Source organism: Coregonus lavaretus (genome assembly GCF_964263955.1).
Source record: "Coregonus lavaretus genome assembly, chromosome: 11".
Taxonomy (NCBI): Eukaryota; Metazoa; Chordata; class Actinopteri; order Salmoniformes; family Salmonidae; genus Coregonus; species Coregonus lavaretus.
The window spans coordinates 37,183,288-37,202,921 of record NC_139998.1 but is presented as its reverse complement, the minus strand read 5'-3'; the positions used below and the strand labels follow the sequence as shown (position 1 = coordinate 37,202,921).

At 44.1% G+C, this 19,634-nt stretch overlaps 1 protein-coding gene across 1 annotated transcript in view; it reads right to left on the bottom strand.

Moving 5' to 3' along the window:
* The window catches only part of LOC311137157 (solute carrier family 66 member 2-like), a gene marked incomplete at its 5' end in the record, with an annotated part of 78,888 nt that overhangs the window by 39,351 nt on the left and 19,903 nt on the right, over positions 1-19,634 (bottom strand). Inside the window, one exon of the mRNA XM_084171509.1 lies at positions 12,967-13,183. Coding sequence (XP_084027635.1) covers positions 12,967-13,183 — 217 coding nt within the window. The remainder of the gene's footprint in view (positions 1-12,966; positions 13,184-19,634) is intronic.

The following is a 19,634-nucleotide window of genomic DNA, read 5'->3' as shown; positions in this document are numbered from 1 at the left end:
CCAAATCCCAGGGGTGGAAGCCTATCTGCAAAGAGGGGAAACACTTGAAACACTTGCAAAAATCAGTTTCAAGAGAAATGAAAAAGAGGGTTAGCCTCAAACTTAGCAGACCCTCCTGCCATAGAAAAGCAGTGGATCCTCCTGGGGTTGGAGTGACTGTACTGTGACTGTGAGGTGCTGGGAGCTCAGTGCATTGCTGCCTGTCACTGTCTCAGGGAATGGGACACAACAGCCTGGTCTGATAGACTAGATGTAACATAGCACTCAAACGGAAAAGGGACACTCAAATTAGTATGATGTTACGTTTGGTATGGTTACATAAGACAGAAGGCCAGGCACCACACCCTAATAAAATATGCAAATATATGCACAAAACATATGTGCATATTTGCATATCACACAAATATTATTTTCTGGAAACTGGATGAAGTCAGCCTAAATTGTTTGGTTTCATTTTGTTAAGAGACTCAAGGACCGGACGTATACATAGCAGATTGTGGATAAATATTTTTTGTTATCTTTCTATCTGTAAAATACTAAAGATACTAAAATACTAAATACTAAAATGCATTTTTTGCATATTTTTCAGAAGAAAATGTAATCTAGAATGGAAATTTCACAACATATCAACAATTCCCTACTTTCGGGAAATGGCAGTTAAAGACACAGAATTTTGACTACCAAACATCAAACACCTATTTAGACCCAATCACCATCTCTTCATAGTAAGTTACTACATATAATAATAATATGCCATTTAGCAGACGCTTTTATCCAAAGCGACTTAAGTCATGTGTGCATACATTTTTACGTATGGGTGGTCCCGGGGATCGAACCCACTACCCTGGCGTTACAAGCGCCATGCTCTACCAATTGAGCTACAGAAGACCACACATATAGTCCAGTTTGTAACATTCACTATGAAATGGGCTTTTAAATTGTGTGATTCAATGTAGTGAGCTTTGAAATTATGGATGTACAGTATGTCCATTTAAAAGTGGTTACAATTCATGAAATGTTGATGACGTTAGTATGATAAACTAACTAAAATATAATTGTTTTAGCTAATTAGCAACTATTTACTACTGTTTAGTTACTTTGCAACTACTTAGCATGTTAGCTAACCCTTCCCATAACCTTAACCCTTTAACCTAACTCATAATATTAACTCCAACCTTAACCCCTAGCCTGGATAACATTAGCCACCTAGCTAACATTAGCCACAACAAATTATAATTTGTAACATATTGTACTTTTTGCAAATTCGTAACAAATTGTACGAATAGCAATTAGTAACATATAATATGAATTGTAATTCGTAACATATCATACAAAATGTATGATGGACATCCACAAATGAATACCATACCAAACGTAACATATCATACTAATTTCAGTATTCCGGATTTTCGTTTACTATGTTACGTCTAACCCTGAGTCCAGGCTGGACAGAATGGCACAGGAAAATACTACACATAACACACAGGTATATTTATACCTGCCTCCATCTCTGGGAGTGTTTTGTGTTTCCATTGTACCATTTGTTTTAATGCTTTGGGGATGAAGCCTAACACAGTGGATTGAATGAAATAATGGAGGAGAGACACAGTCTAATAGAAAACACTGTCAGACAGGAAGAGAAGATAAGAAGATAAAGAGAGGGGGAAAAGGAAGTAGAACAGTGAGCAAGCAGTTACAGTATGTCCTAAAGGTACTGTGAATCTGAGTTATTGCTAGACCTCTGTCTTGCCTCACATTATCTAATGGAACACAGCTGATCTGTCCATCTCTCTCTCTCTCTCGGCTGCAACTAAGAGGACACACACTGGGCTGCCTGCTGCTGTAGACCCACACATATTCATACAACATACTTACTCTCACAAAGAATGAGAATGTATCACCAGAATGTCTCACCAGTTTCACACATCCATGTACGGTACATACCTAGTTTTATAACCAGAGACCTGTATTTCTATAGGAGAACTCTGGGGCCTGTGGGGATTGATGCGGAATGCTGATCCCCTAGGTAGTTCCTGAATGATGCTATGAGGTTATCACAGCACATGAAGGTTAAACTCCTACCCAGCGCTGCAGTCTGGGCACTGACCACCCCAGGGACATGACAACTAATGAGGAAATGATCATAATTAGTATTATAATTACTAGGATAATTGATATTACAGCCTCTATCTCTATATTAAAAGGCCTTTTTATAATATCTTGACCACAGAGACCTTATTGAGCTCTGACTTGACCTTGGGTCTGAGTACAGTACAGTAGTCCGAATACAATCAGCTCCATTTGTCCTCAGGACAGTATAACCACACTATGAGACAGCTCAGTCACAGCTCAGCACAGTAACAGAAGCAATCCTTCTTGTTCTGTCCTCAGTTCCATACAGATAAGTCAGAGTGACAAAATGCTCCAGGCAGCACAGCCCTTTATGAGCCAAATTACCCATCATGACCACAGTTTAAACATGCAACGGAGGAACGAGGGCTCATTTAAACAGCGTTTCCCCCTATAATTTTATTAATACAATGTCACAGTGCTGGTGCTAGTCTGTAATGTCCTTGTCCTTGGTGTGATTGCTCCAATCAATACCAACTTGTTTCAAGCAGACCATAATAGTCCCCATGCCCAAGAACACCAAGGTAACCTGCCTAAAGGACTATTGCCCCGTAGCACTCACATCTATAGCCATGAAATGCTTTGAAAAGCTGGTTATGGCTCACATCAACACCATCATCCCAGACACCATGGACCCTGGACACAGACAGAATGGCGCCGGAAGGAATGGCGGCCGTTTTACGGGCTCCTGATCAATTGTGCTATTTTGTGTCTTTTTTTTGCACTGATCTTAACTTTTTTTGTACATAATGTTTCCTATATAAATAAATAAAGAGAGTCGCACACTCTCTATATATATAAACTCCCAGTAACTTATTAGGTAAAACACCAACGTGCACAACGCGCACATTACAACAGCACTACAAAAACATCCTTCTTCAGACACCCACATACAGGTCGAAAAATCCCTGTTAGGGGTATCATCTCATTCAAGACAAAGGGAGTAATCTATCTCATCACCTGTTCATGTAGGAAAGCCTATGTAGGACAAACAAAAAGACAATTAAAACAATGCATAGCTGAACACCGCAGCGCAATCAGGTGTAAGAACACAGACTATCTAGTAGCAGCTCACTTTGTTGAAGCTAACCATCCTATTTCCCACTCAAATACACAGGCATTGAGCATGTTACTCTACCAAGGAGAAGCGGTAACATCGAGATCCTACTACTACAGAGGGAGGCCTACTGGATATCCTTTCTAAAAACACTGACCCCTAGTGGTCTGAATATTGACTGATCTCAGGTCATTCTTATGAATAATCCTTCTTTCTTCTTATAAATGAATATATTCTTTCTACAGCTTATCAGCATACACCCAATATGTTCCCACTGTTGATGATGCTTATTATGCATTATGGTTGAACCAAAAGATTACATGTAACAAAATTGTAATGAAATTTGAAACAATTAAATATACACTACCAGTCAAAAGTTTGAACACACCTATTCATTCAAGGGTTTTTACTTATTTGTACTATTTTTTAAATTGTAGAATAATAGTGAAGACATCAAAACTATGAAATAACACATATGGAATCATGTAGTAACCAAAGAAGTGTTAAACAAATCAAAATATATTTTATATTTGAGATTCTTCAAATAACCACCCTTTGCTTTGAGTGTTCAAAGCTGTCATCAAGGCAAAAGGTGGCTATTTGAAGAATCTCAAATATAAAATATGTTTTGATTTGTTTAACACTTTTTTGGTTACTACATGATTCCATGTGTTATTTCATAGTTTTGATGTCTTCACTATTATTTTACAATCTAAAAAATAGTAAAATTAAGAAAAACCCTTGAATGAGTAGGTGTGTCCAAACTTTTGACTGGTACTGTATATGTGAAATGTAATTAAACAATACTGTAGTTTTCGTAGCTGTCTATATATTTCGTAGCCGTCTATTTACCACTACAAACGGATTCTAGCACTAAGACCCCACTCAACAAGCTGCATAGGGCCATAAGCAAACAAGAAAATGCTCATCCAGAAGTGGCGCTCCTAGTGGCCGGTGATTTTAATGCAGGAAAACTGAAATTAGTTTTACCTCATTTCTACCAGCATGTCATATGTGCAACTAGAGGGATAAAAACTCTAGATCACCTTTACTCCACACACAGAGACGCATACAAAGCTCTCCCCCGCCCTCCACTTGGCAAATCGGACCATAACTATCCTCCTGATTCCTGCTTACAAGCAAAAACTCAAACAGGAAGTACCAGTGATGCACTCAATACGGAAGTGATCTGATGAAGCAGATGCTAAGCTACAGAACTGTTTCGCTAGCACAGACTGGAATAGGTTCCAGGATTCATCCGATGGCATTGAGGAGTTTGTAGTAGGCTGTAGCAGAGCGGGTCGAGAGCTTCAATTTCCTTAGTGTCCACATCACTAAGGACCTATCATGGTCCAAACACACCAACACAGTCGTGAAGAGGGCACAAAAATGCCTCTTCCCCCTCAGGAGACTGAAAAGATTTGGCATAGGCCCTCAGATCCTCAAGTTCTACAGCTGCATCACTGACTACATCACCGCTTGGTATGGCAACTGCTCGGCATCTGACCGAAAGGTGCTACAGAGGGTAGTGCCTATGGCACCGTACATTACTGGGGCCGAACTCCCTGCCATTCAGAACCTCTATACCAGGCAGTGTCAGAGGAAGGCCCTAAAAATTGTCAAAGACTATTCTCTTTCCTACCGCACAGCAAGCGGTACCGGAGTGCCAAGTATGTGATCAAAATGCATCTGACCAGCATCTACCCCCAAGCCATAAGACTGCTGAACAGTTAATGAAATGGCTACCTAGACTATTTACATTGACTCCCTTTATTATTTATTTATTTATCTTAATTGTTTTTGCACTGACTCCCTTGCACTGTCTTTATGCACACTCACTTGATTCTACCCACACAGTCACACATACTACACTGACACTCCAACACACACAGAACACATGCATATTGATGCCACACACACACACACACACACACACACACACACACACACTCACATGATCATTACACAGGTGCACATTGCTGGGGACAATAAAAGGCCCACAACATAGTGCCACAGATGTCTCAAGTTTTAAGGGAACGTGCATTTGGCATGCTGACTGCAGGAATATCCAACAGAGCTGTTGCCAGAGAATTGAATGTTAATTTCTCGACCATAAGCCGCCTCCAATGCTGTTTTAGAGAATTTGGCAGTACTTCCAACCGGCCTCACAACCGCAGACCACGTGTAACCACGCCAGCCCAGGACCTCCACATCCGGCTTCTTCACCTGCGGTATCGTCTGAGTAGAGGGACGGGGGGTGGTGAGGAGTATTTCTGTCTGTAATAATGCCCTTTTATGGGGAAAAACTAATTCAGATTGGCTGGGCCTGGCTCCCCAGTGGGTGGACCTGGCTCCCATGTGGGTGGGCCTATGACCTCCCAGGCCCAACCATGGCTGCGCCCCTGCCCAGTCATGTGAAATCCATAGATTAGGGCCTAATGGATTTATTTCAATTGATTGATTTCCTTCTATGAATTGTAACTCAGTAAAATCTTTGTAATTGTTGCATGTTGCGTTTATATTTTTGTTCAGTATATATCTTGATTGCCTAGTCACCTTTACCCCTACCCACATGTACATAATGTATTACCTCAATTACCTCAACTACCTCGTACAACCGCAGTTTGACTCAGTACTGGTACTCCTTGTATATAGCCTTGTTATTGTTTTTATTGTACTATTTCCTTTTTTATTTAGCAAATATTTGTCTTACTTTTTAACTCTGCACTGTTGGGAATGGGCTTCTAAGTAAGCATTTCACTGTAAAGTATACACCTGTTGTATTCGGCGCATGTGACCAATACAATTTTATTTGAATTCGCATACCGCCCCAACAGATCCAACACCATCACACGACTGTGGTAGGACTAATCACAGATGACGATGAGGCAGCCTATAGGGAGTAGGTCAGAGACCTGGCAGTGTGGTGCCAGGACAACAACCTCTCCCTCAACATCAGCAACACAAAGGAGGTATTCATGGACTACAGGAAACGGAGAGGTGAGCACGCCCACATACACATCGATGGGTCTGTAGTGGAGCGGGTTGAGAGCTTCAAGTTCCTTGGTGTCCATATCACTAAGGAATTAACATGGTCCACACACACCCAGACAGTTGTGAAGAGGACACGACAGCGCCTCTTCCCGCTCAGGAGGCTGAAAAGATTTGGCATGGGCCCAAAAAGTTATAAAGCTGCACCATTGAGAGCATCTTGACTGGCTGCATCACCAAAGACTCCAGCCACCCAAGCCATAGACAGTTCTCTCTGCTACTGCATGGCAAGCGGTACCAGTGCAACAAGTGAGGAACCAACAGGACCCACAGCTTCTACCCCCAAGCCATAAGACTACTAAACAAGACTGCATCAAATGGCTACCCGGACTACCTGCATTGACTCTTTTGCACCGAGTCTATGCACACACACTGGACTCGACCCACACACTCACACCTACAGTGAGGGAAAAAAAGTATTTGATCCCCTGCTGATTTTGTACGTTTGCCCACTGACAAAGAAATGATCAGTCTATAATTTTAATGGTAGGTTTATTTGAACAGTGAGAGACAGAATAACAACAAAAAATCTAAAATATAAATTGATTAGCATTTTAATGAGGGAAATAAGTATTTGACCCCTCTGCAAAACATGACTTAGTACTTGGTGGCAAAACCCTTGTTGGCAATCACAGAGGTCAGACGTTTATTGTAGTTGGCAACCAGGTTTGCACACATCTCAGGAGGGATTTTGTCCCACTTTTGTCCCACTCTTTGCAGATCTTCTCCAAGTCATTAAGGTTTCGAGGCTGACGTTTGGCAACTCCAACCTTCAGCTCCCTCCACAGATGTTCTATGGGATTAAGGTCTGGAGACTGGCTAGGCCACTCCAGGACCTTAATGTGCTTCTTCTTGAGCCACTCCTTTGTTGCCTTGGCCGTGTGTTTTGGGTCATTGTCATGCTGGAATACCCATCCACGACCCATTTTCAATGCCCTGGCTGAGGGAAGGATGTTCTCACACAAGATTTGACGGTACATGGCGCCGTCCATCGTCCCTTTGATGCGGTGAAGTTGTCCTGTCCCCTTAGCAGAAAAACACCCCCAAAGCATAATGTTTCCACCTCCATGTTTGACGGTGGGGATGGTGTTCTTGGGGTCATAGGCAGCATTCCTCCTCCTCCAAACACGGCGAGTTGAGTTGATGCCAAAGAGCTCGATTTTGGTCTCAGCTGACCACAACACTTTCACCCAGTTCTCCTCTGAATCATTCAGATGTTCATTGACAAACTTCAGACGGGCCTGTATATGTGCTTTCTTGAGCAGGGGGACCTTGCGGGCGCTGCAGGATTTCAGTCCTTCACGGCGTAGTGTGTTACCAATTGTTTTCTTGGTGACTACGGTCCCAGCTGCCTTGAGATCATTGACAAGATCCTCCTGTGTAGTTCTGGGCTGATTCCTCCCCGTTCTCATGATCATTGCAACTCCACGAGGTAAGATCTTGCATGGAGCCCCAGGCCGCGGGAGATTGACAGTTATTTTGTGTTTCTTCCATTTGCGAATAATCGCACCAACTGTTGTCACCTTCTCACCAAGCTGCTTGGCGATGGTCTTGTAGCCTATTCCAGCCTTGTGTAGGTCTACAATCTTGTCCCTGACATCCTTGGAGCGCTCTTTGGTCTTGGCCATGGTGGAGAGTTTGGAATCTGATTGATTGATTGCGTCTGTGGACAGGTGTCTTATATACAGGTAACAAACTGAGATTAGGAGCACTCCCTTTAAGAGTGTGCTCCTAATCTCAGCTCGTTACCTGTATAAAAGACACCTGGGAGCCAGAAATCTTTCTGATTGAGAGGGGGTCAAATACTTATTTCCCTCATTAAAATGCAAATCAATTTATAACATTTCTGACATGCGTTTTTCTGGATTTTTTGTTGTTATTCTGTCTCTTACTGTTCAAATAAACCTACCATTAAAATTATAGACTGATCATTTCTTTGTCAGTGGGCAAACGTACAAAATCAGCAGGGGATCAAATACTTTTTTCCCTCACTTTATGTATTTTAATTATGGCACACGAGACACCTGTCTTATTTGCACACATCTCAGTGAACTAATCCATTGCGCAGGCCGAGACTAATCCATTGCGGAGGCCGCTGGGATGGCACAGTCCAAGAAGAAGGGGAGTGTGGCTGCACAATGCACATCTCTCTCCAGAATGTGCTCTTTCCCAGCAATTTGTGCACATTCATTGTTTCATAACTTCATTGTGTGAATTGTTTGCGTTTGATTGTTAGTGTCAATTCACCAGTAGTACATCTACCGTTAATTCCTATAATTTCTAAATCTACAATGTTTGTTTGGTTATGGTAATGTCTGTTAGAACCGCCATAGTCAACGGCCACTGACGTTTGATTTTGTAAATGTAAAGAATCTGCCCCCAAAAAAAGCTGTCCTGCTCCTTCCTTGACTTCTCCTAAATGTTTGTATTTTACACTGCTCATTTGTCAGAATTCTGAAATCACAAACAGAAAAGTATTTAGAGCCTTTTTACCTGTTTTTTTTCACACCTATTCCTAACTTAATCCGCCAAGACAATGTGCTTTAGGACGTTGGTACCCAGCCAGGCGCTAATGTGTCCATCAGTGATGGAGAATGGTAAAGCAACACTCACGGTGTACAGATGTAAAATAAATGAGTGTTTGCATCCTCAGCACCATGCATCCCACTGGATCTGGCATGTGAGCTACGTGAGAAACAAAGAAAGAAGCTACTGCCGCCAAACAGGCCGCAAAGGCAGCAGGTCCTGCTCTCCCTCTTCCCCAAGCACCACAGCTCCCACTCTTTGTGAGACGCGGTGTGGGTGAACGGATGATCTCCGCATGTGTAGTTCCCACCTTAAAGCATGGAGGAGGTGGTGTTATGGTGTCGGGCTGCTTTGCTTGTGACACTGTCTGTGATTTATTTAGAATTCAAGGCACACTTAACCAGCATGGCTACCACAGCATTCTGCAGCGATACGCCATCCCATCTGGTTTGGGCTTAGTGGGACTATCATTTGTTTTCAACAGGACAATGACCCAACACACCTCCAGGCTGTGTAAGGGCTATTGGACCAAGAAGGAGAGTGATGGAGTGCTGCATCAGATGACCTGGCCTCCAATGACCTGGCCTCCCCTGACCTCAACCCAATTGGGATGGTTTGGGATGAGTCGGACCGCAGAGTGAAGGAAAAGCAGCCAACAAGTGCTCAGCATATGTGGGAACTCCTTCAAGACTGTTGGAAAAGCATTCCAGGTGAAGCTGGTTGAGAGAATGCCAAGAGTGTGAAAAGCTGTCACCAAGGCAAAGGGTGGCTATTTGAAGAATGTGTTTAACACTTTTTTGGTTACTACATGATTCCATATGCGTTATTTCATAGTTTTGATGTCTTCACTATTATTCTACTATGTAAATAATAAAAATAAAGAAAAACCCTTGAATGAGTAGGTGTGTCCAAACTTTTGACTGGTACTGTATATTCTGAAAGGCCAGGCGGTTCTTGTGTTAATGCATTCAATATATTATTATTCCAGTCTTTTACCGTTCTGATTGTGGGAGTAGACACGTTGTTTGCAGAGCGCACAACCTATGCTACACTTGTGAGAAACAAGTTTTGGTTCATTTCATTCCATTTAAGAGTTTTGTCAATTTAGTCACTGTCTTTTGTTTGGAGCGCTCCTGTCAATGTTGAGTAAGGATGCGCAACTGATTACGCATAGAAGTAGGCCTATAAGCTACCTGGCCTGCGTGCAAATGTATGAATATATGTGTCCATTTGGGGATCTGATAGTATTTCTGATTGGCTTAATGCACCACCACTAATGAGCTGTGGAGCTTCTCAAAGTAATGTTTTCTTCACCTCAAACAGCAAGAAAACTAAGTCTGTTTCTACTTCCATTGAGAATGACAATAACTCCTCAATGTATTTGAAAAATCTTTCGATAACCACTCAGCGTGAAAGGAAAAAATGTCATGCTCTGACCCAGGCCTACCCGATGACTTCTTATCCCTTGAACAAATAGCCTACAGCGGTGTCTGTCCCGAGCTCACTGGCGCAGGAACTCTTGAGGGCCCAGATAATGTTATACAATGTTGCAAGGAGCTTCAGGCTGGACCCAAGTTAATAGTTGATACAATGTTTCAAGTTCGTTGCAGACAGGCCATGCGTAACCAATGTGATTTATAGGATATTTATTTTTATCAGGATATTTTCTACCTGCAGGTTGCAATGTTTTAATTTGTTGGCTTTATGGGTTATTTTTTACATAGTTGGCAATGGCAATAGAAGTTACTTTTTACACTACCGTTCAAAAGTTTGGGATCACTTAGAAATGTCCTTGTTTTCGAAAGAAAAGCATTTTTTTGTCCATTAAAATAACATAAAATTGATCAGAAATACAGTGTAGCCATTGTTAATGTTGAAATGGCTATTGTAGCTGGAAACGGCTGATTTTTTATGAAATATCTACATAGGCGTACAGAGGCCCATTATCAGCAACCATCAGTCCTGTGTTCCAATGGGACATTGTGTTTGCTAATCCAAGTTTATCATTTTAAAAGGCTAATTGATCATTAGAAAACCCTTTCGCAATTATGTTAGCACAGCTGAAAACTGTTGTGCTGATTAAAGAAGCAATACAACTGGCCTTCTTGAGACTAGTTGAGTATCTGGAGCATCAGCAATTGTGGGTTATTACAGGCTCAAAATGGCCAGAAACAAATAACTTTCTTCTGAAACTCATCAGTCTATTCTTGTTCTGAGAAATGAAGGCTATTCCATGTGAGAAATTGCCAAGAAACTGAAGATCTCGTACAACGCTGTGTACTACTCCCTTCACAGAACAGTGCAAACTGTCTCTAACCAGAATTGAAAGAGGAGTGGGAGGCCCCTGTGCACAACTGAGCAAGAGGACAAATACATTAGAGTGTTTAGTTTGAGAAACAGACGCCTCACAGGTCCTCAACTGGCAGCTTCATTAAATAGTACCCGCAAAACACCAGTCTCAACGTCAACAGTGAAGAGGCGACTCCGGGATGCTGACCTTCTAGGTAGAGTTGCAAAGAAAAAGCTATATCTCAGACTGGCCAATAAAAAGAAAAAATTAAGATGGGCAAAAGAACACAGACACTGGACAGAGGAAGATTGGAAAAAAGTGTTATGGACAGACGAATCGAAGTTTGAGGTGTTCGGATCACAAAGAAGAACATTTGTGAGATGCAGACCAAATGAAAAGATGCTGGAGGAGTGCTTGATGCCATCTGTCAAGCATGGTGGAGGCATTGTTATGGTCTGGGGGTGCTTTGGTGGTGGTAAAGTGGGAGATTTGTACAGAGTAAAAGGGATCTTGAAAAAGGAAGGCTATCATTCCATTTTGCAACGCCATGCCCTACCCTGTGGACGGCGCTTGATTGGAGCCAATTTCCTCCTACAACAGGACAATGACCCAAAGCACAGCTCCAAACTATGCAATAACTATTTATAGAAGAAGCAGTCAGCTGGTATTCTGTCTATAATGGAGTGGCCAGCACAGTCACAGGATCTCAACCCTATTGAGCTGTTGTGGGAGCAACTTGACCATATGGAACGTAAGAAGTGCCAATCAAGCCAATCCAACTTGTGGGAGGTGCTTCAGGAAGCATGGGGTGAGATCTCTTCAGATTACCTCAACAAATGGACAACTAGAATGCCAAAGGTCTGCAAGGCTGTAATTGCTGCAAATGGAGGATTCTTTGACGAAAGCTAAGTTTGAAGGACACAATTATTATTTCAATTAAAAATCATTATTTCTAACCTTGTCAATGACTACATTTCCTATTAATTTTGCTATATTTCCTATTCAAACTCATTTCATGTATGTTGTCATGGAAAACAAGGACATTCTAAGTGATCCCAAACTTTTGAATGGTAGTGTAGGTTTGTACCATTTTCATTTAGATTTGGATAGAATTTCGATTAATTTAAATGATTTTGAGATACGAAGACGTTATTATAAATGAAATGAAACTGTTCCGAAAATGTGCATAGGAAAACCATAACTGGCACCCAGATCGGTAGAAATTGTAAGATAAATTGGCATTGCACATGAGAGAGTTTGCCGACTCCTCGTGCAGCCTATTACCGGCAACTTCAGGAGAGTAACGGCAAAATTTGCGAAAGCCAGTAGGCGTGGGAGGAGGATGGTCGGGACAGGTTAAGTTTTTTTGGTTTCTTGATATCTGGCTCCCTCTTGAGTAATTAGTGTCTTATTTCATCAAACAGTGAGCTTAAAGCATCAGACAAGCTCAATGCATATATAGTTGATTTTATTAAAACACTTAGGGTGTTCAACAATTTCGACCAATCGATTGGTCAAAAGAACAGACGACTTTCGGTTGGACAATATTTTTTTTTGTCACGGATAGCCCTAAACCATATACAATATATACAATGTGGCGTACCGCATTGTTGTAGATAAACACCCTTGAAACTGAGGTATCACACTTGTCTCCGTGTCTGATCTGTGTAAACGTCTTGATCAAACCCCCTGGTCTGCCACGACAATATTCAATGTCTTAGAGTGATGAACTGTGCAATTCCAGCGGCCTCCGCAATGGATTAATCCACTGAGACAGGTGCGAATCAGACAGGTGCCATTAAAAAATAACAATAATTTTCCAACCGCTCAACAAAAAACAGCCTATTGAAATACAGTATACACCACACAGGGTTCATCGAGTGTGTGCCAGCCTGCCAGGCCACTCACTCACCTCATGCCGTGGGTGGAGTGGTTGTGGAAGTTCTGCAGCAGCTGTGGCACCCCCAGCATGGCCTCGAACAGCACAGCCAGGGAGCCTAGGCCCTCCACGAACAGCACAGAGTCCAGCAGGAGAAGGGTGAGGAAGGCACACAGCACCGTGAAGGCAAAGCAGAACAGCAGATAGTCCTCAAACGCACTCCAGCTCCAGAAGTAGCGCAGGTCCAGATCTGAGAGGGGGGAGGGAGGGAGGGAGGGAGAGAGAGAGGGAAAGGTGAGGGGCGGGTGGAGGGAAAAACAGGAGAGAAAGAGAGGGAGATAGATGAGAGACAGAGAGGGGGGTAGAGAGAGGGAGAGATGTGGAGAGAGATTCCTTCATTAGAACATGCACTATCACAGACATTGAACACAGCACACAAATCAGTGCAGGTAAGTGAATGAAACATTGGAGAGTCTTTTTTTAAAAAGCTTTTACATTTACAGAAAAAAGATATCTGGCTCTGGATCCTGCAAGCGTCATCACTGGTCCCATTCCACCACATAGCGCCAATACACAGCTACAGTATATTGAGCTATTCTAATAACTAATTCAAGCAGATTAAAAAGCAGAGATTGAAAGTACAGAGTAAAGTAAAATATAGCCGCAGAGACTAAGCCTACACTCTGACCAATGAGAAAAAGAGATGCAATGTGGCAGCTAAAAGAAAATGTGGTCAGACAGAGCTCCTCTCTCACTAACAAATATTAATTATTCAGATATTCTACGAATATTTCAACTTCCATCCATTATTTTCTGTGTTTGCACTGGCAGCCCAATAGGGTAGGCCTACTGTATATGTCACTAAACCGATGTGGATGTGGTGGAGGAGTCAAGCGCAGGAAACAGAGGTTAGTCCAACAAGACTTTAATAGTCTAAATAACACGAGTGGAAAACCCCGACCTCGAAAATACACGAAGTGGCGAGGGAAAATTACGCATACGCGTAAAACACTAAACATGAAACAAAACGGAATACAAGCACGTAGCATCGACAAAGTGGCAACAAAATAACAACACACAATTACCCTAGAGCAAAACAAGGAACTTATAAGACACGTAATCAACACCCAAACAGACACAGGTGTGACAGACAGACAAAAGCAATCAAATACAGAAACATAGAGCGGTGGCAGCTAGTACTCCGGGGACGGCGAACGCCGAAGCCTGCCCGAACCAGGAGGAGGAGCAGCCTCGGCCGAAACCGTGACAGTATATAGTAGCAGAACCCTAAAGAGGAGACAAACCATTCGCAGAGAGGCATGTAAATATACAGTTCCAGATCTGCTTCACTGGCTTTTATTGCCATTGTTCATTGCATTATAGTCTAATGCAATGGCTATAAAAACCTAAAAGGAGAGAGGAGGAAGGCAGCGTGACATCAAAGCTAAGAGAAGTCAGAAATTGAGAGTACTAAAGAGAGCCCTGTGGGTCACAAGCTGAGATAAGGGTCTAGCTGAGAGTGATACCTAGAAATCCAGACACAACCATGCATACTGTGTACCAGAGGTTCTCTGGTAGTGGTACAGTGGGGAAAAAAAGTATTTAGTCAGCCACCAATTGTGTCTGAATTCTCAATGGTAACACTACAGACAGGGCATTCAAGCAGCAGCCTACTGTTTGCTGTCTACTGTCTACCACAGCACAGATTACAGTGGGGCTAGACAAGGTGAGTGGGAGCAGACTGGAGCAGGGAGTCAGGGACACATGACATTGTGAACCACTGTCTGCTCTGCCAATGACCTCTGCCCATTGAGAGACCAGTGTGAGTGGGAGTGTTATGAGTGTCCTAGACTGAGTCTCACTGGGTTGACCTCCCTGAAGCAGCACTGTAAATCTCTGCCCACATTAGACTGCTGTACAGTGGGGGAAAAAAGTATTTAGTCAGCCACCAATTGTGCAAGTTCTCCCACTTAAAAAGATGAGAGAGGCCTGTAATTTTCATCATAGGTACACGTCAACTATGACAGACAAAATTAGAAAAACAGCCCCAAAGCATGATGTTTCCACCCCCATGCTTCACAGTAGGTATGCTGTTCTTTGGATGCAACTCAGCATTCTTTGTCCTCCAAACACGACGAGTTGAGTTTTTACCAAAAAGTTCTATTTTGGTTTCATCTGACCGTATTACATTCTCCCAATCCTCTTCTGGATCATCCAAATGCACTCTAGCAAACTTCAGATGGGCCTGAACATGTACTGGCTTAAGCAGGGGGACACGTCTGGCACTGCAGGATTTGAGTCCCTGGCGGCATAGTGTGTTACTGATGGTAGGCTTTGTTACTTTGGTCCCAGCTCTCTGCAAGTCATTCACTAGGTCCCCCCGTGTGGTTCTGGGATTTTTGCTCACCGTTCTTGTGATCATTTTGACCCCACGGGGTGAGATCTTGCGTGGAGCCCCAGATCGAGGGAGATTATCAGTGTCTTCCATTTCCTAATAATTGCTCCCACAGTTGATTTCTTCAAACCAAGCTGCTTACCTATTGCAGATTCAGTCTTCCCAGCCTGGTGCAGGTCTACAATTTTGTTTCTGGTGTCCTTTGACAGCTCTTTGGTCTTGGCCATAGTGGAGTTTGGAGTGTGACTGTTTGAGGTTGTGGACAGGTGTCTTTTATACTGATAACAAGTTCAAACAGGTGCCATTAATACAGGTAACGAGTGGACAGAGGAGCCTCTTAAAGAAGAAGTTACAGGTCTGTGAGAGCCAGAAATCTTGCTTGTTTGTAGGTGACCAAATACTTATTTTCCACCATAATTTGCAAATAAATTCATTAAAAATACTACAATGTGATTTTCTGAAGAAAAAAAATCTCAATTTGTCTGTCATAGTTGACGTGTACCTATGATGAAAATTACAGGCCTCTCTCATCTTTTTAAGTGGGAGAACTTGCACAATTGGTGGCTGACTAAATACTTTTTTCCCCCACTGTATGTATAGGACCAGTAGCTCCTCACAAGACAGTAATCCCACATGATCAATGGCCTTGTATTCCTTTGAAATTACTAGAGAGGGGGAATTGCACAAGACCATGGTGCTTGCCTATGGAGCAGTGAGGGGAACGGCACCTCTGTACCTTCAGGCTCTGATCAGTCCCTACACCCAAACGAGGGCATTGCGCTCATCCACCTCTGGCCTGCTGGCTCCCCTTCCTCTGCGGAAGCATAGTTCCCGCTCAGCCCAGTCAAAACTGTTCGCTGCTCTGGCACCCCAATGGTGGAACAAGCTCCCTCACGACGCCAGGACAGCGGAGTCACTCACCACCTTCCGGAGACATTTGAAACCCCACCTCTTTAAGGAATACCTGGGATAGGATAAAGGAATCCTTCTACCCCCCCCCCCCCCCCCAATTGTAAAGTGGTTATCCCACTGGCTATAGGGTGAACGCACCAATTTGTGAGTCGCTCTGGCTAAGAGCGTCTGCTAAATGACGTTAATGTGCCCTTGAGCAAGGCACTTAACCCTAATTGCTCCTGTAAGTCGCTCTGGATAAGAGCGTCTGCTAAATGACTAAAATGTAAATGTAATTGAACGAGCTGACGTCAGCTGAATGGAATTGATAGCTAAATAAGAGCCCATTTGTTAGTAAGCCGACTGGACTGTGACGGTCCATGTAGGAAGTGGCCGTGTTCCGCGTATTGTCATTAGGTTCTGTGATCTGAGCGTCTGCACAGAACACTCGGCAACACCTGTCAGGGGGAACTGTGGTGATGATGGTACACTCCTGTCAGGAACACAGCACGCTACACGCCACCGCCGGGCCCACGGAATTGTGGAAGAGGCACAGTGAGACGTCTCATAGCGAGAAGAATGCATTATTAATGTCCTTATTATGGGACAGCTCCTACAGATCCAATACAGAGATAGGACAGGAGATAGGATCTGAGGGGGACAGGACACAGGCATGAGCGCACTGAAACACGATAGCCATATTATGTCCATATTATGGCAAAAACAGCTCAAATAAGCAAAGAGAAACGACAGTCCATCATTATTTTAAGACCAGAAGGTCAGTCAATCCGGAAAATTTCATGAACTTTGAAAGTTTCTTCAAGTGCAGACACAAAAACCATCAAGCGCTATGATGAAACTGGCTATTCATGAGGACCGCCACAGGAAAGGAAGACCCAGAGTTACATCTGCTGCAGAGGATAAGTTCATTAGAGTTACCAGCCTCAGAAATTGCAGCCCAAATAAATGCCCAAATAAATGCTTCACAGAGTTCAAGTAACAGTATGAAAAATGTATGCACTCACTCTGGATAAGAGCGTCTGCTAAATGACTAAAATGTAAAATGTAACAGACACATCTCAACATCAACTGTTCAGAGGAGACTGCGTGAATCAGGCCTTCATTGTGGAGTTGCTGCATAGAAACCACTACTAAAGGACACCAAGAAGAAGAAGAGACTTGCTTGGGCCAAGAAACACGAGCAATGGACATTAGACCGGTGGAAATCTGTCCTGATGAGTCCAAATTTGAGATTTTTGGTTTCAACCGCCGTGTCTTTGTGAGACGCAGAGTAGGTGAACGGATGATCTCCACGTATGTGGTTCCCACCGTGAAGCATGGAGGAGGAGGTGTAATGGTGTGGGGGTGCTTTGCTGGTGACACTGTCTGTGATTTATTTAGAATTCAAGGCACACTTAACCAGCATGGCTACCACAGCATTCTGCAGCGATACGCCATCCCATCTGGTTTGTGCTTAGTGGGACTTTCATTTGTTTTTCAACAGGATAATGACCCAACACACCTCCAGGCTGTGTAAGGGCTATTTTACCAAGAAGGAGTGTGATGGAATGGTGCATCAGATAACCTGGCCTCCACAATCCCCCGACCTCAACCCAATTGAGATAGTTTGGGATGAGTTGGACCGCAGAGTGATGGAAAAGCAGCCAACAAGTGCTCAGCATATGTGGGAACTCCTTCAAGACTGTTGGAAAAGCATTCCAGGTGAAGCTGGTTGAGAGAATTCCAAGAGTGTGCAAAGCTGTCATCAAGGCAAAGGGTGGATACTTTGAAGAATCTCAAATATAAAATATATTTTGATTTGTTTAACACTTTTTTGGTTACTACATGATTCCATATGTGTTATTTCACAGTTTTGATGTCTTCACTAATATTCTACAATGTAGAAAATAGTAAAAATAAAGAAAAACCCTTGAATGAGTAGGTGTGTCTAAACTTTTGACTGGTACTGTTTATTCCATATGTTTATTCCATACGTAACTCTGTGTTGTTGTTTTTATCGCACTGCTGTCACGCCCTGGCTCTGGGGACTCTTGTATGTTGAGCCAGGGTGTTAGTTTCTTTGTGTAGTGTCTATGTTTCGTTTTCTATGTTCTGTTCTAGGTTATGTGTTTCTATGTTGGCCGGGGTGGTTCTCAATCAGAGGCAACGAGAATCAGCTGTTGCTTGTTGTCTCTGATTGGGATCCATACTTAGGCAGCCTGTTGTGCACTTGTGTTTTGTGGGATCTTGTTCCGTGTTGGTTTGTATTGTAATACCGAGGACTTCACATATCGTTTTGTTGTTTGTATCGTGTTTATAGTACACTATTAAAGTAAGATGTACGCATATCGCGCTGCACCTTGGTCCGCTCATTATGACGATCGTGACAGAAGATCCCACCATCAAAGGACCAAGCAGCGTATCCAGGAGCAGACAGCCTGGACTTGGGAGGAGATTTTGGACGGGAAGGGGTCCTCGACTTGGGAGGAAATCCAGGCCGGGATGGATCGCCGTCCGTGGGAGGAGACGGTGGAGGCGCGCCATAGAGAGGAGCAGCGGCGCCAACCGGGCCGACGTCGGACACGCAAGAGGCAACCCCAAGACATTTTTTGGGGGGGGCACACGGCATGGACGACGGGGCTGCTGGAGGCAGCTACAGGGCGAGTTTGGGGATTAGGAGAGAATGCCACCGGGTTTGGGGGGCTGGAAGGGAGGTTGGCGGAGCCTAGATGTAGAGCAGAGCCAACTCCCCGTACTCAGGCTAGGCAGCGTGAGACTGGGCAGGTTCCGAGGTATGCGGAGCTGCGTACTGTGCCGCGAGTGGTCCGGCACAGTCCGGTACGCCCTGTGCGAGCACCACGCACGTGTCGTGCTAAGGTGGGCATGCAGCCAGGACGGAGTGTGCCGGCTCAACGCTCGTGGCCTCCAGTACCCCTCCTCGGTCCCGGATATCCTGCGCCAGTGTCACGTGCTGTAGTGCCAGTACGAGTACACAGCCCTGTACGTCCTGTGCTGATGCATCACACAGTGTGTGTAAAAATAGGCATTCAGCCAGGACGGGTTGTGTCAGCTCTTCGCTCCAGACCTCCAGTCCGTCTCGCCAGCCCGGCCCGGCCTGTTCCTGCCCCTCGCACCAAGCCAGGTGCGCGTCGCCAGCCCGGCCCGGCCTGTTCCTGCCCCTCGCACCAAGCCAATGGTGCGCGTCGACAGCCCGGCCCGGCCTGTTCCTGCTCCCCGCACCAAGCCTATGGTGTGCGTCGCCAGCCCGGCCCAGCCTGTTCCTGCTCCCCGCACCAAGCCTATGGTGCGCGTCGCCAGCTCGGCCCGGCCTGTTCCTGCTCCCCGCACCAAGCCAGTGGTGCGCTTCGTCAGCCCGTTCCGGCCCATTCCTGCTCCCCGCACCAAGCCAATGGTG